The 24,000-nt window shown below is 55.9% G+C and overlaps 1 protein-coding gene across 2 annotated transcripts in view; it reads right to left on the reverse strand.

Moving 5' to 3' along the window:
- The window catches only part of B4GALNT3 (beta-1,4-N-acetyl-galactosaminyltransferase 3), a 96,529-nt gene that overhangs the window by 2,061 nt on the left and 70,468 nt on the right, over window positions 1-24,000 (reverse strand). Inside the window, exons 2-19 of one of the 2 annotated variants that reach the window (XM_025283003.2) lie at window positions 22,459-22,562; window positions 21,418-21,495; window positions 14,174-14,269; window positions 13,682-13,772; window positions 13,218-13,318; window positions 12,807-12,874; window positions 11,321-11,399; window positions 11,139-11,205; window positions 9,242-9,385; window positions 8,252-8,361; window positions 7,436-7,536; window positions 7,165-7,226; window positions 5,824-6,625; window positions 3,923-4,242; window positions 3,075-3,228; window positions 2,791-2,863; window positions 2,274-2,427; window positions 1,546-1,672 (exon numbers count right to left, since the gene is read on the reverse strand). In XM_025283003.2, coding sequence (XP_025138788.1) covers window positions 1,546-1,672; window positions 2,274-2,427; window positions 2,791-2,863; window positions 3,075-3,228; window positions 3,923-4,242; window positions 5,824-6,625; window positions 7,165-7,226; window positions 7,436-7,536; window positions 8,252-8,361; window positions 9,242-9,385; window positions 11,139-11,205; window positions 11,321-11,399; window positions 12,807-12,874; window positions 13,218-13,318; window positions 13,682-13,772; window positions 14,174-14,269; window positions 21,418-21,495; window positions 22,459-22,562 — 2,731 coding nt within the window. Of the gene's footprint in view, window positions 1-1,545; window positions 1,673-2,273; window positions 2,428-2,790; window positions 2,864-3,074; window positions 3,229-3,922; window positions 4,243-5,823; window positions 6,629-7,164; window positions 7,227-7,435; window positions 7,537-8,251; window positions 8,362-9,241; window positions 9,386-11,138; window positions 11,206-11,320; window positions 11,400-12,806; window positions 12,875-13,217; window positions 13,319-13,681; window positions 13,773-14,173; window positions 14,270-21,417; window positions 21,496-22,458; window positions 22,563-24,000 lie in introns of both variants that reach the window. The other variant, XM_025283002.2, reaches the window with a different exon arrangement.

A 24,000-nucleotide genomic window follows, 5' to 3' on the forward strand; every position in this document is an offset into this window, starting at 1 on the left:
GAGGAGGGCGGGATGAGCCACAGAAGCACCGAGGGAAGTGGGGAGAGGGCCAGCCCGCCTGCCACGGCCCCACCAGGCCCTGGCCACTTCCCATGGGGTAGGGGTGGGGCAGAGAGCCAAACAGCCTGGGCGGTGTCTCAGAGCCTCTCTCCCTAGAAAGGATAAATGGATACAGTGGTAGATGTGGTGAGGACCAGTGAAGAAGGGTGTAAGTGCTCACCACACCTGGAGGTCGGCCAGTAGGGGTCCCTCCACCCTGTCTGATGGAGGGAGGGGGAGTCAGGAAGCAGACCTTGTCCCAGCTCCCACCTTCTTCCAGTTGGGAGGCCTGTGCTCCCAGCAGGTGGAAATAACTGGAATTTGGAGCAGTTTCTTACTCCCTGGGCCTCAGAGGAGGCAGAACTGTGGAGGTCTGCCTTCCCCCAGGGGTGGAGGTAACACCAGGCTTCTCTCCGCTTTGGGGTCTGACCATGGAGTTTTACGGGAGCTGTGTTATCTAACACAAGCTCTCTCACCGGCCCTCGTTTGCACCTTAAATTCTCTTAATATTGTCACCTTCTTTCCTGCCTGCCTGCCTGCCCTCTAGGGAAAAATCAAACAGATCCGATTTTCAAGTTTTCAGATCGGGTTTTCAAGACAGTCATAGCTGAGAGATTTAGGGCAAGTTGTTAACTTCTCCTCGAGGCTTAGTTTTCTCACCTGGAAAACAGAGATGACCACATGTCCCTCCCAGAGTCTGAGGAGTGGAAGATGTCCACTAAGAAGGGGGTGGAGGATGTCCATTGCCTGCCCAGTCAGGTGCCCACTGACTAGGTGGTGAGGAGGTGTCTGGTCTCTCAGGGAGAAGAGTGTCTCTTCCTCGTCAGGGTCCCCTCCCCCTGGGGCCCCTGACCTTGCCCCGTCTACCTCCTCTGGACACTGCTTCAGCAATTACATCCTTTCTCTCTTGGATCCTCCTCCTCTCTCTCCTTCACCCTCACTCCTAAAGCTCAAATCTCAAGGTGTCATCCATTTTCCCCCTCCTCCCCTTGGTGGCAAATTTCCTGAGGAATTTTGAGGTGGAATCTCAGACTAAGCCTTCGGTTCCTCACCACCCACACACACGCCCTGAAACGCCCTCTCCCTGTGTCCCGCCAGCCTGTCCTCCTCCGCAAAACTGCCTTCTCCCGGGGCTCCAGGAACCCAGAGCCTCCTGGATACTCGATGCTTTCAACGGTCCACAATGGCTCTTATGCTGACCCTGTGTTGACTGTCTCATCAACCCCCCAAAACTCCAGCCTTCTCCCCAGCCATGTAAGCAAGGGGGTGCCCGGCAGACAACATTACCATTCACACCCTTGCAGCTCAGAGTCTGTGCCCTTCCCTAACCATCTGCCAAGCACCCTCCACACCCGCCCTGCCACACAGGCAGAGGCAGGATCCCCTCCAATAGCTCAGTCTCAGCGAGGAAAGGAATGCAGGCCAGTGGGGCCAAGGGGGCCGGACCTGGGGGGCTCTAGCCCCGCCCCTGCCCCAGGCTCCTCCCCCAGGCCCCTCCCCAGTCACCTGTCCAGCAGCTCCCAGTCCTCTCCGCCCCAGCGGTCTCGGAACTCCTTGGTGTTCATGCCGCCGATCCTGTCCAGGTCTGACTTGTAGATGCCTAGCAGCCCGAATCCGTTCACCTCCCAGTAGCCTGCAGACAGACAAGCCCCAGGGGAACTGAACCCCGGCCAGGAGGTGGGCCGAGGGGGCTCCAGGGTTGCACCCCTAGACCCTTTTCTGGGAGGCGCAAGACTCTCATCTGAATGAGCCCTTTTCCTGTTTGTGGGGAAAGCCCTCTGAGCTAAGTTTCCAGGTCCAGAGAAGGCAGCAGTCCCCCAAGGAGGGACCAAGGGCTGGTGACAGGCTCCCAGGAGGCTCTGACAACAGCAGGCCCCGAGGGTGCAGCCATGCCCGGCTCCCTCTCCAGGCAGGAAACCTCTCATCTCTGCATCCTGAGCGGGCATACAGTCTGGCACATAGTAAGTGCTTGGTAAATGTCTGATGAACAAATGAAGGGGAAAACCCAGGAAGTGTTCAGCCTTGCTGCTGCTGCTGCTGCCGCTGCCGTCAGCTCAGCCCTGGGCCACTTCGTGGTCTGCCCAGGTGAGCAGGGCTGCCAGGTGAGTGGAGGCGGGGAAGGGGAAGGGATGGAGAGGGGGTGCTGCCGCCGTAGACAGGACTGTCTCCAGCTCCGGGTTAAGCACCCAGGCACAGAGGTCTTTCCTACCCTCCCGAGCCCAGGGCAGGCTCACCCTCAGGCCACTGGGGGGTGGCCCCACAGTGCAGCCTCATGACCATGGGGGCGAAAGCCATCTTGCCCTCCACGCAGTGCTTCCGGATGGTGTCGATGATGCCAGCTGGGAAGTGGATGTGGAGGTCGCAGAGGAAGATGATGCTGTGCGGGTCCTGGGGACAGATGGGGGCGTCAGCAGTCCCCCTAGACCAGGGCGAGGAGCCCAGGACACTCTAGGACCATCCTCTGGCTCTCTCCCATTTCAGTGACCGACAAGCTTGCATGAAACAAAGTGCTGGATGGATTTCCACGGCCCTGGGCATTGGGGCACAATTCTCGTGATCATCGAGGCAACCCTGACTGTCTTCATGGATGCTGGGGACTCCGGACAAACGCTCCCACCCTGGCCCTGGCCCTGGCCCTGCAGAGTAGCAGAGAGGACCGTGTGTCTTGCGGCTTCCTCCCTGAGGAGCTGGCCATCTGAGGGTCTCTTCACCAGCCTTTGTCGTCTCCCAGGCCCCTCTCAGGCTGCTTACCTTCACCAGATCCACACCAGCCTGGAGTCCAGCCGAGCGTTCGAAATTCCCACTTAGCTTCATGTACTGGTAGCTGCGGGGAGAGCAAAAGAGAGGTTGAGCCTCAGGACCCAGCTGTGACGGTCCCAGGAGGAAGCCGGCGGGCAGCACAGAGGTGATGCAGGCTCCTGGGATGGGACTCTGGGTGGGTGAATCCTCTGGGAAAAGCTAGACTGGGAATCAGGGCACTGATGGGACTTCAGGAAGAGGCTGCTCAGGCTGCGCCCCGCCGGGAACACCCTCACCTCCGCAGCTTGGACTGCTTCAGGGCCGTCTCGATGTCCATGTCCTCGCTGCTATAGTCAGTGATGATGACGTTGAAGTGCGGGTCGCTGGTGACCTGGGACAGGGTCTCCATGTCTCTGATGAATTGCTGCACCCAGCGTGCCTGGTTCTTCACTGCCCGGCAGGGTGGGGAGAAAGAAGCAGAGTAATGCAAAGGAGCGCCTCTTTACTCCCAGGTCCTGCGTGGTCAGGAGTCCCATTGGACCTTTGCTCAGGGCAATGCGGCTACAAGAAAAGGTTAGCAGGGCAGTGGGGGTCGGAGAGCAGCGGAGAGCTCCTGGTACCGGGGCCTCTCCACCCCATCCCTGCACAGCCTCCCAGGCAGGGCCCCGCAGAAGGCCTGGAGTTGGAGCTTGTCATCCACACTCATAGTAACGCTCCTGGGCCCTGACAGTCCAACCCACCAGCTGCCCATCCCATGATCACTGTGCACTTCCTGTCTGACCCCCTCCAACCCGTTCTACTCCTGTGACCAGCTCCCCTCTCCCTCTCTCATTATGAAAACCAGCCAGCCGGCTCCCCAAGCCCCTCCCTGTCTCACTGCCCCAGGCCAGCAGCCCCGGCCATTGTTCACACCCAACCCTGCATGCAGGTTCCATAGGAAGAGCTGCCGGTCAGCTGTCCTTCTCAGCTCCCGCCCTGATGGCCCAGGTCACCTGAGACCAGTTACTTTGCTCCCATGAGTCCGTTTCCCACGGTGGCCTTTCCCCCAGGTTCTGTGAGATCACGTCAGGGAGCAGAGACCAGGCGCTCACTATCTCATGAGGCCTCTGCTCGGCCAAGGCCGCCTAGGCAGTGGGAGGCTCACCCGGCACGATGAAGTGGACCACGGCGCGGTGGTTCCAGGAGAAGCCCTGGGGCCAGCACAGCTTGGGCTCTGGGGCCCGGGCACCCGGGCCGTGCCTCTGGAAGTCATGCGGGCTCCACACCAGGCCCTGCAGGTTCAGGGCCTCGGCCTCCTTCCCGCCCACAGCATCAGCGCCCTGCCAGCCGCGCGTGGACACGAACTCCGAGAGCCGCACCAGGCGCTGGCCTTGCTCCAGCAGCTCGAGCTCCAGGAGGTAGCGGCCCCCACGGAGGTGGTCCTGCCGCTTCTCTATATTCACAATGCGCTGAAGCTGGTACCTCCTGGAGGAAAGGGTGGGAGGCTTCTGTCACTCCACCCCGTGCGTCAGGACACCCCGGGCTTTGCCCAGCTTTGCAGCTGGTTAACATGCTCACACGATGCCTACCCGCTCCAGTGGGCACTGCAATCATGTTTAAAAAAAGGATCCATAGAGATGGATGAGCTAGTCTCTTAGAGCTCTAAGACCCTAAGTATTCAGCACATAAGGTGGAGGCATGAGTCACAGTGAAGAGATTCCTTCAGAAACTAACCCTCATTACTTCACAGCTCTGTTCAGTCAACAGTGCGAAAGACAACGGGGACTTCCCGGCGGTCCAGTGGTTAAGAATCCGCCTGCCCATGCCGGGGACGTGGGTTCGATCCCTAGTCCTGAAAGATCTCACACACTGCAGAGCAACTAAGCCCATGTACCACAACTCCTGAGCCTGTGTGCCATAGTGACTGAGCCTGCGTGCCACATCTAGAGAGCAACAAAGACCCAGCACAGCCAAAAAAAATTTTTTTAAATACATATGGCTAATAAAAGAATAATTTTAAAAGAAAAGACACGACAGACGATTGGAAATGCTGACTGGTTGGCCCGACGTCACTAGTCACAAGGGAAATGAAATCACAGTGCAATACCACTCCACATCCACTTTTGTGGCTATTTTTAAAAAAAGGAAAATTAGAATTGATGAGACTATGGAGAAACTGGAGCCTTTATACACCGCTGATTGGAACGTAAAATGGTACAGATGATTTGCAAAAGAGTTGGCAGCTCCTCAAAATGTTAAACCTAGAGTTACTCTATGACCCAGCCATTCAATCCCAAGGAATTTAGACAGGAGAACTGAAAACAGGGTCACGCAAATACCCTGTACATGAATGTTCATAGCAGCATCATTCATAAGACCAAAAAGTGGAGACAACCCAAATGTCCATCAGCTGATGAATAAACAGACAGTAGTCTGCCCAGACAGTGGAATATGAGACAGCTGTACAAAGACATGAAGCACTGATACACTCTACAATGTGCATGAGCCTCAGAAGCATCTGCTAAGTGGAAGACGCCAGACCCATGTGAAATGTCTGGCATAGGTAAATCTACAGAGACCAAGCAGAGCAGTGGTTGCCGGAGCCCGGGAGGAAGGAGGTAAACTGCTAACCGGATTTCTTTTAAAAGCGATGAAAACATTCTAGAATGAGATGGGGTGGTGGCTGCACAACATTCTAAATATACTTAAAACCCACTCAACTGTACACTCCTAAATGGTGAATTAAATGATATATTCCTTTTATCTCAATTAGAAAACATCAGTGGGTTAAAAACAAACGAATGGATGAAAAAAACCAAGTGCTCAGTCGTGCCTTCTGCCGCCGCCCTTCCAGCCCACATCTGGGGTCTCAGGGTGTCTTTTTAGGGCCAACTTTGCTAGTTCCACCTCTTTACCGGCTCCTTGCACGAGCGCCTTCCCAGAGCTCAGCCCGGGCCCAGGGCCAGGCCTGAGGGTTTCAGACCGTGCCTGATGCTGGGAGCAAGGCCTGAAGGCCCGCATCCTTGCGAGCCCCTCCCCGCCCGGCCCGAGAGCCCTTTACCTTACCCCCGGATCCTCTGGTTGAGCTTCTTCAGGAAGACCCGCGTGACCTCGAGTGCCTCCTGCTCCGGAAGCAGCAGGTTGCCCGACGTGTTACAGCTCAGGTCGATCCAGTCCGTCCGCAGCGCTTGGAAGTCCAGGTCGTGGGCGCTGAAGGTCTGCTCCCAGTTCACCACCGGGTCGAACATGGACAGGTACTCCAGTACCTCGCTCACATCCTCCTCGTCCTCCCCCTCATCCTCCCCCTCGGCCTCACCCTCTGTTTGTCCTTCTTGGCCGCCTCCTGCCACCACCACATCCTGCTCCTCGGGCCAGCCCCTCCTGGGGTCTGGAGGCTCCATCCTATCGCCCCTTCTCTGCTCTGCGATGTACGACTCGACCTGGTTCAGCCACTGGGACCGCCCGAGCATCTTCCCGGGACTGGCACCAGGGGGCCTGGGCCTCTTCACTGGTGGCGAGCGCCCAGCCAGGGGCCCCGGGGGCCACTTGTCAGGATGCTGCGGAGCCTGGTGGGGCTCGAGGCTGGGCTTCCTCGCCTTCTTGTCTGCTGGCTGGGCAGGGGCGGTGCTGGGCCTCACGGGGAGGGAGGCTGTGGAGTTCTGCCTGGGAGAGGGCGCTGCCAGGCCCTCCTGGGCCCGAGCCAGGAGTCTCCGCAGGTTTCGGAGGCGGCGGTCAGGGGCGTCCTGCCCAGGGGCTGTTGAGGGGCCTGACTTCCCCACTGGCATCCTGGCATTCTGGCCATCAGGGGCAGGGGTGTCCTCTGCCGCTTCTCCATACTGGGATTCTTCTAGAAGGCCGTCCTCGAAACCTGCTGTTAAAACCATCCCTCACATGGGCTTTTCAACGTCTCCCCAGCAAGATCCAGAAGACAGCAGACCAGGGAGGTGAAATGGGCAGAGGTCCCCGGCAGGACCCAGGGTGAGTTACTCAGCCTCAACTAACCCAGCGTCTCCATCGGCAGGATGCGTTGTTGTCAAGGGTGGTGACATGAGGGACAGAAAGTGCTAGCAGGGGCCCAGCGGATGGCCGGGGTCAGGCCCCAACCCCACAAAGTGAGAGGCCGTGGGAGGACAGTGCTTCTGTAGGGCAGTTTCCTAAGTGCAGGGCAGGCAAGGCCTTCGGACCCTCAGGACGTGTCGCCAGGGCCCTGAATCTCCTCTGGACCACCCCACTTTCGAAACGTCCCAACTTGTGTCTTGGAAATTAAGGGGGTGAAGGGCTGCTCCCCATCTCTTAGGCCTGAGGGAAGGGGCTGCAGGGTTTGCATTCTAAGCTCCTGGGGACGGTTCTGGCCCAGTCTGGACTGTCACCCTCCAGCCTGGCCCGGAGGCTCGGCCATCACTCTACCTGGCTTCTCTGGGCCCTGCTTCTGAGGCTGGTCAATCTTGATGTAGTCTTGAAAGCTGAGCCTGCAGCGGGGAGGAGGGGAGCTCTGAGGTCACAGCTGGCCGGGGGTACAGGGGAGAGGGGTGTGAGTGTGTGTGCATGTGTGTACATATATGTGTGTGTGCGCGCGTGCATGTGTGAAGCGCCCAGGAAAAGCCAAGGGCCCCGGTGGAGTGCCCTCGCAGCCCCTTGGTCCAGGGAGCTCTCCTGACTCCCCCACTTGGCGCCTCACCTGTCTTGGTAGTAGGCATTTTCCTGGTAGAAGCACTTATTCTGGGTCTCCATGTGGCTCAGGCGGGTGTAGTCATTAGGGTAAACGAAGGAAAGGTGAATCTGGCGGGGTGGAGGAAGGCATGGGGCTGCTGTGGACCAAGCATCTGGATTCCGGCCACTCTTTACACCCCCTCCTGGGACCTGGGTGCCACGTGCCCCCGAGCCGGGCTCCCCGGTGCCCACTTCCCATCTCCTGCCCCAGCTCATCCAGCTGCAGCCGAGACCTCCCACCTCTCCTCCTGTGGCCTTTCCCGCCGACTGCACCCCAGGACCAACCCCCGCTACTCCCTACACTGCTTTTTGCCCCCCTTCAAACACAGCTCTAGGCCACGGCCACTAAAACCCTCTCAACCCTGCCCCACAGCTGGCCCTGGCCCTCTGTCCTGCCTCCAATCTCCCCCGCCGTCATCTCTGGGCCCAGGAGCCCAGCATCACCCCACCTCTCAGCCTCCACACGGGCTCTGGGTTCTCTAAAGCTGAGCCCCTCCACAGTTCACCTCCCCAGCGCCTCGTCTATAGCTTAATAAATACCACTGCCCTCGGGCGGAGGGTAGGAGGCCTCAGCCAGGCCACACACTGCACAGCGCTGGGCTCCACAGGGCTGCCCATCCAGGCTGGGCACCCGCGGAATACCAGCACTGTGGTGTGGGAAGGCCGGGCACAGTGGAATGCCAGTTCTCCGGGCCCAGGGCCTCCGGGGTGTGGCGTGGGGAGGAAGGGGTCAGCCTCAGCCAGCCCCTCCCATTCCAGCCCCTGTCACCCAGGTGAGACTTACAAACCGGAGTCCCTGGTAGCGCTGCAGAGGGAGCCCATCCACCAGGTAGCTGGGCTTGTAGGGGCAGTCAGGCAGGACGTGTCGGAGCTGAGCCTTGGGGATCAGAGGCACTGGGAGTGGAAGGAGGTGGCTGAGGGCTGCGGGCTGCAGCCTGGAGCCTGCACGTGTCTGTCTTTGCTCATAAGAGAGTCCACATCCCATGGTTGAGGCTGCTAAACCAAGCTGGCCCCCCTCGAGGGTGGGGGTGGCATTCACAGGGCACCTTGGAGATAAGGAGCTTGGACACAGTCCCTGGCTAAAGGCACAGTAGAGCGCTGGGATCACTGTATACGGCCAGTCTCAAAACAGGTTTCGAAACTTCCAAGAGGCCACAGAGCCTTACCCGAGTGCAGCGTCAGTAACTGAATTTCCTTCCACTTGTCATGGAGGGGGCGCGTGGGGGTGGGGGGAAGGGGACACGTCATCTTTTAATTTTTATTTTAAAGTATTTGTTTGTTTGGCTGCTCTGGGTCTTTGCTGCATGTGAACTATTTAGCTGTGGTGTGTGGGATCTAGTTCCCCAACCAGGGATGAAACCTGGGCCCCCTGCTTTGGGAGCGAGGAGTCTTAGCCACTGGACCCTCAGGGAAGTCCACGTCAACTTTTAAGATGTAAATGCCCCTGGCAGTTTAAGGCCCCAATGCCTTAGTGGGGACACACTTCTCTCATTGGACAAGAGCTAGAACCCAGTGAGAAGCTGATGCCTGCGGTTGCAGAGGCATGTCTGGATTCTGGCTCTACTTCTTGTCCCGTCTCGTTTGCTCTGTAATGATCTGTAATAACTGCAACGTGGTCCGTCTGTATTTCTGCACTGTTCTGCACATGTGTGAAAGCAAAAAGCCTCTGGTTTGGGGACACTGCAGGACAGAAGCCTCCCGAGTCTCCTCCCTGACACCATGGGCCTGGCAGTACATCCCCAGGCCAGAGGTCAAGTACGCGGCGAGGTCTTACCTCTGTAGAGAGTGTCCCGAGGGTCGGGCCGCAGCATGTCGGCAGGTGGTTGTTCGTCAGTGGGAAGGGGGTCTGGGGAGCGCACGTGGCTGGCTGCTGTCTGCGGGATGTGGTCCACCTCGTCCATCCTCAGGAGGGTCTCATCTGGGCCCAGGGAGGAAAGAGCAGGATAGCCGTGACTCCCAGAGAAGCCAGCCCAGAAGCCAGGCCCCCGCCTTCTCGAGGGGCTAGGAAGGGGCCAGGTCAAGGTTCCGGTACCAGCCGCCCCACAACCTGGTACAGTGTGTGTGTGTGTGTGTTTAGTTGTGTCTGATGCTACAATCCTTTCGACTGTAGCCCTCCAGGCTCCTCGGTCTATGGGATTCTCCAGGCAAGACTACTGGAGTAGGTTGCCATCTCCTCTGCCAGGGAATCTTCCCAACCCAGGGATCGAACCTGCGTCTCCTGTGTTTCCTGCATTGCAGGTGTATTCTTTACCTGCTGGAGCCATCAGGGAAGCCTGGTACTGTATAGGATGTGCCCAATCCCTGCTCCCCCCACAAGCCGTGCCCCCAAAACTTGTGGTTTCAGCTGTTTCTCTCCCCTGGACCCCCTCCACCAGCCCCATGGCTGGCACACACCACAGTTTTGTGTGAACTGGAGAAAACCACCTCTTACTCAAAAGGTTTTACTGCCACCTGCTAGAAATCTGTCCTTAGAAGTATGTTCAGTTTAACAAATACGTGAAAAGCACTTCCTACATAAGCCAGACACTGTTCCGAGTGTCTTACAAATATCAACCCTTTTAATCCTCATCACCACTGTGGCTTAAATACAGCATGATTCCTACTTTATAGACAAGGAACTCGGGCAAACGGAAGCGAAGTCTTGTGCCTGAGGTCACACAGCTGACAGGCTGGCAAAGCTGAGTGTGAATGCAGGGTGTCTGCCTCAGGCTCCCCAGCAGGCCTAAGCCCATGCCCGGGTGAGCAGGGCACCCTGAGGCTCAGCACCTCCCTCTGGCCTCCGGGGGTGTTTGCTGTCTGCCTGAGGCTTCAAATTGCCTTGGCCCACAGAGAGTTTTCCTCCTATGCTAGAGGCTGGCAACCTCTGGCCCATCTTATAGGTTTCCTACCTGAATTTGCTGCGGGCTTCTTTATTCTTGGTTCACACTGATTCCAACTCTCCCTTCTTCTGGCGCTTCTGCTCTGACCCTGTGGCCTCTTGCTTGGTCTCTGGCAGCCTCCCCTTACCCACCTTATCTCTTCCCCACGACCACCCTCTTCTGTGAGCCAAACGTGCCATTTCTTACTCCTTCCTGCCCTCCACACACACTGCCCGCCATCTCCTGGGCTCCTCCAGACCCGCCTTGCCTTCTTGCTAGGGCCTCTGCTGCGCCCCCTCCTCCTACACCTGGGCCCACGCAGGCTACACCCGCCAGTGGAGACTGCTCTGTGGGGCCTCCAGACAGGAAATCACAAGCCATGACGAGTGTGATCGGAGAGTCCACGGGCTGCAGCCGGAAAGCAGGTCAGCATGCTTTCTCCCCCTGGCCACGGCTGTGCAAGAACCATGGCGGCTCATCTGCAAAGCAGGGTCCTGGCCGCCCTCTGAAGTTTTTTTCACCTGCACTGAGCCTCACAGTTTCTGAAGCGCCTTGGAATCATGCAGACAATGCTGTGTCGGGGTGGATGGGCATTGTTCTGGGGTAAGGACTCTGAGAGCATGCAGAGGGTTCTCCCAGGTCACTGACCCCCGGCGGCTCAGGACCTCTGAACACGGCGCTCCTTTGGCCTCTGCTCCTCATCCCGCACCCTTCATGTTCGTGTTCTGGCCTCCACATGCCAGGCCCCCCAACGGGCAGAGCCTGGCAGGCTGGCCCACCTGGCCTCGTCCCCAGGCTGGGCAGGACACTCACTTGTGAAGAGGGACAGGGAAGCAGAGTTGATAATGCTGAACTTGGCCCCGGGGTCATTCCGCCGCCACTGGAAAGAGGCGAGGGTGGACATGAAGGGTCGGAGGTGGCTGATTGGGAACAAGGTTCAAGGGAGCAGGCAGAGGGGCGGCCAGGTGGGTGCCGAGGGGACAGCGAGCACTCACCGCGACTTCCACGTGGTCAGTGCCCTGGTCGTTCTGCTTGTGCAGCACCTCGAAGTAGTACCGGCGGGCAGCTGCCAGGCTGGCGGGAGAGACGGTACAGGGCCTGCCTCCCAGCACCACACACGCCCGGTCCCTCCCTCCTTGCTCCTGGTCCCTCAGACCTGCCGCTGAGCGTCTGGGTCAGAATCCCCATCACCACTTACTGACGGGGCAGCCCCAGTTTTCCCTCCCGTGAGATGGGATAATGACGGCACAAACCTCCCAGAACACTCAGGGAGTCATGTGAAATAACAGTGCTATCCTCAGAGAGCTGTTCCTATGTGTAAGCACCAAGTGCGTGTGTGTGTGTGTGTGTGTGTGTGCACACTTAATTGTGTCTGACTCTGCAACCCTATAGACTGTAGCCCGCCAGGCTCCTCTGTGCACGGGATTTTCCAGGCAAGAATACTGGAGCGGGTTGCCATTTCCTACTTCAAGGGATCTTCCCAACCCAGGGATCGAACCTGCGTCTTCTGTGCTTCGGTAGGTGGACTCTTCATCACTGAGCCACCTGGGGAGCCCACGCTAAGTGCTTTATACATTCAAACTCCCTTAACCCCTGTTTGTAGATGAGAATGCTGAGGTGCAGAAATCTTGGGTAATTTGCCCAAAGTCACCAGGTAATAAGTGGCCCCATTGGGGTTTGGACCCAGGAAGTTGGGTCTCAGCCCTGGTTCTCAGTTGCTCCCCTGAGCCGCATGGGCAGTGGTGACCACAGGGGCTGGCACAGCCAGTGCTCTGTGCAAGCTGGCCTGTTTCAACACCATCAACACCAGCACCGGCACCATCAATGCCACACATGTTCTTGTGGGCGGGTGGGTGTGGGTGTGTGTGCGCGCGTGCATGTGTACCACCAGGTGGCGCTCTGAGGCTGGGCTAGTTCCCACCCCAGCCACTCCAGGAACCATCAACCCACAAGTGTTCTCACCGTGTGTGTGTGTGTGTGTGTGTGTTTGCGCGCGCGTGTGTGCATGCATGTGTGTGTGCAGACCACCAGGTGGCGCTCTGAGGCTGGGTTAGTTCACTCCCCAGCCACTACGGGCCTTCCCTCCAGCCTGCTCAGGGGTCCCCGCCATTCAGAATTTTGTGCAGCACAGAAAGCGCAGGGGGACTTTGGGCTGCACAGCTGTAGATCTTTCCAGAGATGGAGAAAACGGGCAGAGAGAAAGGAGACCCGTTCTGTTTCCCAGCCCTGAGTGCCACCCAATATCCATGTGACTCTCATTAAGTCACAGCCCTCTCTGGGCTTCAGGTCTCCATCTGTAAAGTGAAGAAAGGTGGTCCAGAAGGTCTCTGTCATTCTCCTGAAATGCAGGGGGCCCTGGCTTGCTGGGCCTCTGTGATGGGGGGTGGGTGGCAGACGGGTCCTCCTGGGGCCCAGCTCCTAGCCTGCCTCTGTTCCGTAAGGAGGTTGAAGGATCTGCTGCTCATCACGACCCATACTCACCTGACTGGCTTCGAAATCTGACTCCGGAATTTTGCGAACTCTCCAGGGGCAGTCCACTCTTTTCCAGTCTGGAGGTGTGGGGAGAGGGGGAGGGTGGGAGTGATGAGTGAGGAGACAAGGAGAAAGGAGGGAGGTGGGAGGACCGAGGAGGGGAAATGCTGAGGGATGGAAGAGGGCTCGGGACCACTCAAGAAGCAACTCTCTTTCCTCGAAGTGCTCCCCCCAGTGCAACCCGAGAGACCACATGAATCCCCGGCACCAGGACCAGGATGGGTGTGGCCTAGACCTGAGTCTTCTCCAGGTCTGTTCCCTCCCACATCCTGTCCATGCCTCTGTAAGAGTGACCTGATGGAGGCGTGTGACCTGGCTCCTGGGGGGACGGGAGGGCCTGTGGGGCTGAGCGGACCCTACCTTGCCCACGCTGGCCAGCAGCTGCAGGCCGGAGACCTGGTCATCCCGGCTCAGCCAGAATTCTGCGTTGTCGTCAGCAGCGATGGCAAACTGGATCTCCCCTGGGCATGGGGGGTGGTTTTCCCAGGTGAGGGCAGGACGAGACTTCCCCTAGGGGGCACTCATGTCTCAGAGACTAAATTCTCTGTGGGGCCTTGTGCCAGCATGCCCACTTTGTAAAGCAGGGGTTTCTATACCTGGGAGACTCTGTGGAGTCTCTGGGGACACTTACAGAGAGGAGTAAGCTAGTCTCGGATCAGGGTGTGAAGTGGCCACCTGGGGGCGTGCATGAGGCCTCACCACGTCCAAACCCTGCTCCCCTGAAAGCGGACTAAGAGTCCAGCCAGCCCAGGGCAGGCGACATGCCCAGGCACCCCGAGAACTCGGACAGGAAGGGGAAGGGCAGGATGTGGGGCTGGCCTCACCATCCGTGAAGGGGTGCAGGTAGCCAAAGATGCGGAGGCCGTAGTTGGTCCACTTGGGAGACACAGCCAGCTTCCTTAGGGTTGTGCGGATCTGTGCCAGGAAAGTGGGGGATCATTACCCAGGGAGGGAAGAGGAAAGTGAAGCAACACGTCTGCTCAGGGCTGGTGGGACAATGGGAGGGAGGCAGGTGGAACCTGGGTACAGGCTCCCACGTGCTTCTTTATTCAGACCTTGAACAGTGCAGAACCGCGCAACTGGATGTGATGGCCCCTGGGGAAACCATATTGTGAGCCATGAGGAAGGTAGGGGAATGGACAGGATCTCTCAGGAGGGAACAAGGGAGATAGTGTGGGCAGATGAAGGGCATCCATGGGATAAAAGGAAAGGAAGTGAACCAAAAAAAACAAGGGAAGAGGAGGAAGGCAGAAGTTGCGGGGGGAGAGGAGTGGTGAGAGCCAGGAGCGGGGCAGGAGGGGGCAGGAGGCACTCACGTGGGGGTACAGGGGGAAGTGGAGGTTCCTCCGCAGCTGCTGGACGGAGCTGCCACACCAGTCCTCAAACACGTGCAGGTTGACACGGCCGCGGAACTGTGGGGATGGGGAGGAGTGAGTGTGAGACAGAGGCCTGGCCTGCCCAGCCCAGCTCGCCTCACTGTTCAAGGTCACAGTCCACGTTGGCCCCTTTCCCATCCTCGCGTCCGTGGCTGCGTGGCCTGGCCCCGAGGCCTGGTCTGTTTTTCTGGCCTTGCACGTGTTCACATACAGATGCACACACGCATGTACATGCACACACACACACATACACTCCCGGCTCTTCCCACACAGGAAGGGGGCTGGTCTGCACCCCCCAGGCAAGGGGGGTTACGGGGCAGGACAGAGTGGCGGGAGGGAGGCGTCAGGCTGGGTTTCAGCCGGTTTGGCCCCTTTCCCTTTGGTCTCATGGAGGAGGGCATGGCAACCTACTCCAGTATTCTTGCCTGGAAAATCCCACGGACAGAGGAGCCTGGTGGGCTACAGTCCATGGAGTTGCAAAGAGTCAGACATGACTGAAGCGACTTAGCACACACGCACGCCTTCAGTCTCAAAAGAGGAAAGCCGTGTGGCTGTCTGGCCTGGGTGAAACCTCACCCCCCTGGTCTTTGAGCTGCCCCCTCAGCTGGCAGAGGGTCCTGAGGCTGGCTCTCCCGAGAGTCAGAGCCTCTCATGGACCACCGCTCAGGTGCCTGGGGCTCAGGGCCAGCCAAGGGAAAGTAGGAGCAAGCAGGTCCCCTCCCCCTCTAGGCTGAGGGCTGGTGGGCACAGGACTGAGCTGGGAAGCACAGTGACCCCCTAGGGGAGAGGGAATGGGCAGGAAGCCAGGACTCCAGTGGGTAGAAGGGTGGAGAGCGGGGGAGGGGAGGGAGGGGGAACCTGTCCCGAATCATCTGAACACAGCACTTCAGGTGACCCCATCTTACTCTCCCCTCTCCCCATGCCCCCCATCTCTAGATTATGGGAGGTGGACCCCATCAGGCCACACGAACAGGCCCTCCCTTCCCCCCATCAGATACCAAATCCCAGTGGCCTTAGGGAGACAGAGGAGGGGCTACCTGAACTGGAAGGCCTTCCCACATAGAAGGCCTTCAGCAAGAGCTCTGGAGGGAGGGATGGTGGTGGTGGGAGAGAGAAGGGACCAGTCAGAGCCCACCCCCCGATGGGACTGCCAAGACCTGAGGTGCAGCTGGAGGGGTCCCCCGTCCCCACTTGGAGAGCCTGTCACCCCATCCCCTCAGAACTTGGTTCCTCCTGGGCTCGGCGGCCTGGGGACCTCAGGGAGCAGCCATCACTCCCTGGAATGTGAGTGGGGGGCTGGGGTGGGTGGGAGAGAGAATGCAGGCTGCTAGGTTGGGGGCGGCCTGGGGCTGCTTGGAAGGAAAGAATGGGGACATTGTGCCACTTCTGGGGAAATTCCTGAGTCCTGTTTACAAGACTCAGTTGTCTCCTCCAAGCTGCCCCCCTTCCTGCCCCTCCCCGCCCCTCCCCGGGAGACTCTTGAGTCCATAGAAAACAGAGGGTTGGGGGGGACACCCCCAGAAGTCTGCTTGTTCAGCCAGGGGGCCAGAGGCCACGGGGGCTGGGACAGGGGAAGGACGAGGGAGGAGGGAGCTGGCCGCCCTCATCTGCCCCATGGCCTGAGCCACAGGGGAAACTCAGGCGGGTGGATGGAAGTGTCCATATCCCGGGTGGTAAAGCCCTGATTCAGTCCAAAGCCACCCTCCAGCCACCCCTCACCCGTCTTAGGCTCTAGGCAGGGGTCCCCTGAGGGACCAGTCAGCACCTTCTTACTCCCCAGGCCTTGATGGTGACCCCACCTTGGTTTGTGTCCCTCCAAGCCTTGGTGATGGACAGGGAAGCCTGGCGTGCTGCGATTCATGGGGTCGCAAAGAGTTGGACACGACTGAGCGACTGAACTGAACTGAACTGAAGCTTTGGAGCATTGTGTCGGGCAGGGATGTAGGACTCAGGCTGGTCAGCACTGCCCTTTGCCCCCTTCTCACCATCCAGCAGGATTAAGGCCCAAGGAGGAGCACTGGTTACTGCCAGGGCCAGAGCGCATCCATGGCCAAAGACAGACTTGAAACGTCCAGTCACAAGCAGCGGAGAGAATACCTGTTGAACCTTTTCCTTTCAGAGTTGACACTATTAAAGCCCAGAGAGGTAAACTGACTCCCCAAGGACACACAGCAATGAACGCTGTGGAAATGGGAGGGCATCTAGGGGTGTGAATACTGCCTGTGGGTGCTCACCTGGGAACGTCCACTGCCTTGCACCACGACAGGGCCTCTGCCAGGCCTCGCTGGCCTCACAGAGCCTCCCAACAGGATGGAGGCATCTCCCACCACTGATTTCCTCACACTGCCTGCAGAAGTGTCTTTCTAAAGACAGATCCGGGGACTGGCCTCACAATCCAATGGCTAAGACTCCACTGCAAATAAGAGTTCGCACGCTGTAACTAAAGATCCCGCAGGCTGCAAAGAAGATCTAAGACCCCACATGCTGCAACTGAGACTTGGTGCAGCCAAATAAATAAATAGAAACTGGGGGAGGGGGGGGGAAGTTTCTAAAGACAGATCTGACCATGCCACACTGCCGCCTTATACCTCTGAGGGTTCCCAGAGGCTTCTGGACAAAACCTGGCTTCCCGGCCTCGCCTCACCCCTCTCCCAGTCACACCTGCCCTCCACCCACACACACTCCTCTCTGCCTTTGCAAACAGATTCCTGGTTGGAAGGCCTTTTCCTTTCTTCCCCACCCAGCAAATTCTAGTTCATCCTTTAAGGCTCTTCTCAAATCCCTCTCTAGGCGTCTACAATTTCTCCAGGCAGAGTTACAGCTCCCTCCTCGGGACTCCTTGCACATCTTAATTATCCAAGGGAACAAGTGCTCAGAGCAGCTAAGCCTGGCGCCATATGTTCCTTCATTTATCCTATAAGCACTGGAGATGTTTGTACCAGTGTTGATGCAAAGATGGAAAGGGGTCCCTGGAGGAGAGAGACATGCGGAAGTACGAGCCACCTGCGCCAGGTTACTGCAGAGGCTGAGACGCAGAGGGCGTGAAGGTGGTCCACCCCCCGGGGCAGTGGGGCAGCCCAGCACTGGTATGAGCGTGGACCAGGCTGCTGCTTGGGCAGATTCACACTTTCAAGACCAGCACACCTGGCAGGACCATGTGACCTCCACCCAGCAGGACAATTGAGACCTGCACTCCGGACTCCTGTTTAGAGTCTCTACTGCCTCTTGATTCTTGCTCATACATGCCCCTCAAGTGAGCTCCTCTTGGGAATCAAGGGGCTCCCAACTCTGGATAAGAGATTTCTCTGGACGGAGGAAGGGACCAGAGCCCCATCTGGTGAAATCCTAGTGGGGGACATTACCCCCATTTGAGGGGGCTAACCCTAACCCTAACCCTCTGCATCTCAGCCTCTGCAGTAACCCTGGCACAGGTGGCTCATACTTCCGCATGTGTGACGGTGGGGGTTCAGGGCCCTGAAAAAAGGCAGGTCTGATCTGCAAACAAACGTCCACAGCAGCATTATTCCCAGGACCTGAAAGCAGAAACAGCCCAAACACCCATTTCCGAGGATGAGATAACGAGGTCCAACCACACAGGGGAAGATTACTCAGCCAGAAAAAGGAATGAAGTTCTGATACAAACGCTGCCACACGGATGGGCCTTGAAAACGTAATGCTAAGTAACAGAAGCCAGACAAGACGGCCACATACAGTACAAGTCTCTCTATATGAAGAGAGTCCTCATATAGAGAGAGTCTATCTGAATGGGCAGATCCAGAGAGACAGATTAGACTAGCATTTCCTGGGGGCTGGGGACTGGGGGTAGTGAGGCTATTAGGTGAGGGGTTTCCCTTAGTGGTGATGAAAACCTATTAATATTAAATTGATAGTTATGGATGACCACTCTATGAATATACTAAGCGCTATTGACTTGTAACCATTAATTGGGTGAATTATAGGGACTTCCCTGGTGGTCCAGAGGTTAAGAATCCACCTTCCAATGCAGGGGACCCAGGTTCAATCCCTGGTCAGAAAACCAACATCCCACATGCAACTGGAGCAACTAAGCTGGAATGCTGCAACTAAGACCCATCACTGACAACAAATTCATATTTTTAAAATTATGAGTTACACAGTATATGAACTATATCTCAATAAAACTGTTAGAGGAAAAAAAGGGGTGGGGTAGAGCCTGAGAAGGGAAGTCAGAATCCCAGCCCTCCGGAGAGAGATAACAAGTCACGGAGCCCACGCGACATGACCCGTGGACTCCAACTTGCTTTGATCTGACTCTGTATCCATCACATTTCTTTCCTGTAACGATGTTGGCTTTGTAGGGGGAGCAGAGTAGCAGACAGTGTTCGGTCAGTAGACTGAATACCGACGGTAAGTGAATGCACTGCCATTGAGGTTTGTTAATTAGTGGGGTTTGCTAGTCAGAGTCTCATGATTTTAGCTGACAGGACGGTTTCTGAGGGCAGTTATGTCATGAAGCCCAGCCCGCCAGCTGTCCACTCCCCATCTGAACAGCAGAGCGATGACTAAGCCTGCTGGGCTGGAGAGCCACTTCTGGCCTCTGAGACTCTGAGCTGCCAGCTGAAGGCTGGGGAGGGAAGCTGGTCAAAGAAGAGACCACAGGCAGCCTTCCCATGTTCTGTCCATGCTCACCCACAGGGGAGGGTGGCAGGAGCTATGCCACCTTGCAGAATGACTGGTCAACCCTTTTGGAAGCCATTGCCCAGAAAGGGATGATAACAGTGCAGCCTGACAGCCCCGGACAGCCAGCAGATGCGCAGTAAAGCACTTCCTGCTGAAACTGTAGGTCCAAAGGCAGGAGACAGGCAAGGAGAGGGAATAGAGGGCCCCACGGAGGGCTAGAGGGGAGGGCCCCACTGCAGCTGGACGACTGCATGTGTGAGGTATCTAAACCATCAGGACCTAAGTGCCCTCATTGATGAAATGAAAAGACTAGATTGGTGATTCCCTGAAGATTCATGAGAGTTGTGAGGAGGATTTTATAAGCCACTTTCTTTTCTTCTTTTTTTTTTTGGCTGCTTTGCGTGGCTTGTAGGATCTTAGTTCCCCCAGCCAGGGGCTGAATCCCGGCCCTCGGCAGTGAGAGCATGGAGTCCTAACCACTGGACTGCCAGGGAATTCGCTGTAAAAAGCCACTTTTAATAATAAAATACCAAAGTCAGTGGAAATCAGGCATTTACCACCAAAAGGCTAAACACACTTACTAAAAGATCAACTATTCCTTTTAAAAGTTAACCACATTTTAATCACTATTTACTACTTGTTACTGTTTTCATCGAGATATATATAGATATATCTCCAGAGTTTCCCTGACGGCTCAGTGGTAAAGAATCTGCCCATAATTCGAGAAACGGGGATTCGATCACTGGATTGGGAAGATCCCCCAGAGGAGGAAATGGCAACCCACTTCAGTATTCTTGCCTAGAAAATCCCATGGACAGATGAGCCTGGCAGGCTATAGACCATGGGGTCACAAAGAGTTAGACACAACAGAGCATGCAAGCAGATCATATACATCTCCATCTTTGACTGGCCAAGAAAAGCGGGAAAATTAATGATTAATAAATGCAGACTATGATGTAGTTACAATCTTTCAAAATAATTGATTCATTAAGAAAAATGATCCAAACTGGCCTCAAAGGAGAGAAGGCTGAATCGCTGGACCAGTGGTTTTCACAGTACTATCTCCAGGTGGGGTGGGGCCTAATTACCCGATGATGTCACCTGGTACAGGTATGCCAGTGATGTGATCCACTCTCTCAGGATTTAACCAGAGGCAATTTCACGGTAGATAACCTACCATCATATTTCGAATAACACCACCGCCTTCACTCTCGCCCCGCAGCAAATGGGTGGACTGGAAAGGAAATCACCCAGGCGGTAGAGACCAACCTGTGATAGGTGTGGATGAAGACAACTGGCTGGCCGCCACCACCCGGCCAAGAGAGGCCTGGACAAGTTGCATGGTCCGACGCCCAAATTGAAAATGTTCACCCCCAAATCACTATGCTGCTCTGGAATGTCTGCACAAGCATTTACTCCAGGTAATCTTGTGTCTGTAATAAACCTGCGAGCCTCTGTTTCTATACCAAGAGAAAAAGAATCTGTCCAGTCCAACATAAACAAGAGGTGTGATGATGGTTATGACAATTTTTATTCACACGTTTGACCGCTTCCTATAAAAATTTTCTAAAGCAAGAGTTTCCTAGTATATAGTCCCTCAGTGCACTGGTTTCATAGAGCACCAAAGTTGAATGGAAAAAGGCAGTTTGGGAGGTGAATAAATTTGGTACGTGTTGGGAGAAATCAAGTCAAATAGAGGATGACAGAACTCAGCATCTTTCATGTACTAACATGTATTTTCAGGAAGTGGATGTCTATAGATTTTAAATCATATTTCACAATGGATTCCTTTCTGACTGGAGTATCTTATGGGACTTAATGGTCCAAGAAAGACAGTTTGGGAAGCCGAATTTTACGACTGGGGACTGGCATAGACATGAAAGTCCCATAGCTTTCTTGAGCTTTACTTTTCTTACCCATAAAATGAGGACACTATGCTGTCCCACTGGGTCATAAAGCTGACAGGTTACATACAAAGCCTGGCACGCGGTAGTACTTTTGTGCTTAGTTGCTCACTCGTGTCCCACTCTGTGTGACCCCACGGACTGTAGCCTGCCAGGTTCCTCTGTCCACAGGATTTTCCAGCAAGCATACTGGAGTGGATTCCAGGGGAATCTTCCCAACCCAGGGATTGAACCTCCTGCATTGGCAGGTGGATTCTTTACTACTGCGCCACCTGGGAAGCCCCTAGGTGAAAAACTTTAATAATAACTACTTCTCTATGTTAGTTAAGGAAGAAAATTCAATCAGCCTGGAACTCTAACTTTTTTCTTCAAATTAGACAACAAAAAACTTTTTTTTTTGGCTGCACTGAGCTGCATGTGGGATCTTAGTTCCCCAACCAGGGATCAAACCCAAACCCCCTACAGTGGATGTGCAGAGTCTTAACCACTGGACCGCCAGGGAAGCCCCTAGATGAAAAACTTTAATAATAACCACTAGAATAAAATGCTCTGTGGCCTCTGGAGTGACCTACTAATATCAACACTGTTTTTTTAACCCTGCCTTTCAAGGAGCAGCCTCACCTCTGAGAGCCAGGGCACCGGCTTATTCCACTTCAGGTAGCTGCTGTTTCCACTCCCACCACGTGCTGAGCCTGGGTCCTGGCAGAACAGAGAAGAATGAACTTGGTGGGAATATGAAGGGGGCAATAGGACCGGGGCCCCTTGAATGTGCCTGAGGGGATGCAGAGGGTCAAGAGACATAGTCCTGCTGTCAGAAGCTTGTCAACTTAAGGACATTCCTATTTCTGGTCCACACACTGTCCCTCACCAACACACCTCCAATGTATACTTCTGGGATGTTTCTGCTTTCCTGACTTTTCTCAGTCTTCCCATACCAAAAGCATTCTTTTCTAATTAGACCAGGCTCTCCTGACGACAGGGACCCTGCCTCCCTCTTCCTCTACACCCCCTTAGGGTGCAATTCATTTATCCTAACATTTGTCCCCCTGGGGACACCCTAACTCTTCCCTACCCTGTAGATCCATGGGGTCAGTTAGGCTCTGGTCCAGCCCTGGGGGCAGTATCTATTCTAGGCTCAGAAGCTCAACCTTACGGCTCCAAGCTGAACTGGCCTTGAGTTCCCAAACCCCCACCCAGAGCTGCTTCTGGGGACCAGCAGCCCAAGAAACACTATCAGGAAAATGCTCCATTATTTGCAGCTATTTTCAGGGAGGGGTGTCTGTCTACCACATCATCTGTGACTCTTAGCTGCCAGCATCCGGGATTGTGACTGGAGGACCAGCCCAGTCATCCTAGCAGGAGGCGAGACGTGCTGGTCCTTCCTCCAGCCCCTGCTCTTGCAGAGATGGAGGCCACATCCCTGGACAGCTCAGACTTGGGCATCTTGAAGACATAATAAAGGCTTTGAGGAGGGAGGGCAGGATGGATATCTCTACCCACAAGGTAGGAGAGCCCAGGATGCCAGTCTGCCATCCAGGGCGTCCCTCTGCTCTGCCTCTCCTAACACAGGAAAGTGGAGGATGCCCTCAGGGCTATGTGGGTGGGCGGGTGGGGGACCCGAGTTAAGGCAGCAGCAAGGGGACAGCTGACCCTGCCACGTACCTTGGGGCCCAGCCTCTGGGGACGGTAGAACTGCAGATTCGGGTCCACAGCCGGAATGTTTCTGCTGGCCAGAGCCTTGGCCAGCTCCCTCCAGCTGCCGTACCCTGAGGAGGGGAAAGAGGAAGAGAGGAACAAGGTCAGTATGACCTGAAGACCGCATATATCCGTGAGACTCAGGGCAGGAAAACTGAGGGAATGGTATTCCTTCTGCTGCTCCTCACGGCTGGCTGTGGGGGTGGGGGTGCTGGGAGACAGTTACACCTTGGCCAAGGTCAACATGGCAGAAAGCGAGGACATGAGCTCATCTCCTGTTGGGATTTGCTGTCTTTCCTAAGTCAGAGAGGGAGCCAGGCCGGGTGAAAGCGGAGCTTTGTCCTGCCGCGGTGACCACCACAGGCTGCCTCTCCAGGCCTAATTCGCCCAAAAACCAAGGAAGAGTCTCACAGGACGGTGGAGCTAAGCTTTTTCCCTCCGCAACTTTCCCTCTTCCAAGCCAGGGAGCTGGCGGGGTTGTCTGACTGGGAGGCCCTCCCCCTGCCCACTGCTAGTTGCTGGGCAGCTGGATGGGCCAGAGCTAGGGGTGGGGGCAGGAAAGGGTGATCCAGGACCTGGCGCCCACCAATCGGATCTAGCAACAGCCGGAGTCGTGAGATTCGAGGACCGGCTCCTCCCGGACTGACCTGGAGGCTATGAGCCGGCTGACGCCTGTGCCCTCATGCACAACCTGAGAAGGTCACAGCCACACCGCAGTGAGAACGAGGGGACACGCACGCATTCACCATCACACAGAGGGGCTGCCGAGGGTGGGGTGGGAGAGTCAGAATTCAGCCATCAGCACTGATGTCCATGGGGGCCTGGGGCCGCTCCCAGGTGAGCAGGACGGAGACTTTGATATGTGGAAACATGAGCCAGAATCACAGGCTTCCAGGAGCTGGGAGAGGCTTTCAAGACCACCTACTTAGGACCTCCCAGGGGGTCCAGTGGCTGGGACCCTGGGCTCCCAGTGCAGGGGGCCTGGGCTTGATCCCTGGTCAGGGAACTAGATCCCACATGCCACAATTAAAACTCGGTGCAGCCAAGAAAAAAACAAGACCCCCTAGTCCTCATTTCAGGTGAGGAAATGGAACCCCAGTTATCTGGGCAGCAAACACAGTCGACCTCCTGTCCATGAGGGGTACGTTTAAGACCCCCCCCCAGCAGATATCCTAAAACCACACATAGTATCAAACTACATATATATGCTGTTTATTCCTACACACCTATGATTAAGTTTAATTAGACACGGTGAGAGATTAACAATATGAAAAGTAAAATAGAACAATAATACAGTGTATCGTAATAAAAGTTATATGAGTCACTCTGTCTCAAAATATTTTACTGTACAAAGTGAATGCCTTTGCCATCTTAACTGAGCACTTACTTATCACACACTGAAGCTATAACTTGAGCAGTTTCAGGTTTGACAGCAAAACCAGTACAAATTTCTTTTCCCTTCTTCACAATTTCAGGAGTAGAAGATTTGCTCTTGCTGTAGATCTTAGC

Source organism: Bubalus bubalis, chromosome 4, assembly GCF_019923935.1.
Source record: "Bubalus bubalis isolate 160015118507 breed Murrah chromosome 4, NDDB_SH_1, whole genome shotgun sequence".
Classification (NCBI taxonomy): Eukaryota; Metazoa; Chordata; class Mammalia; order Artiodactyla; family Bovidae; genus Bubalus; species Bubalus bubalis.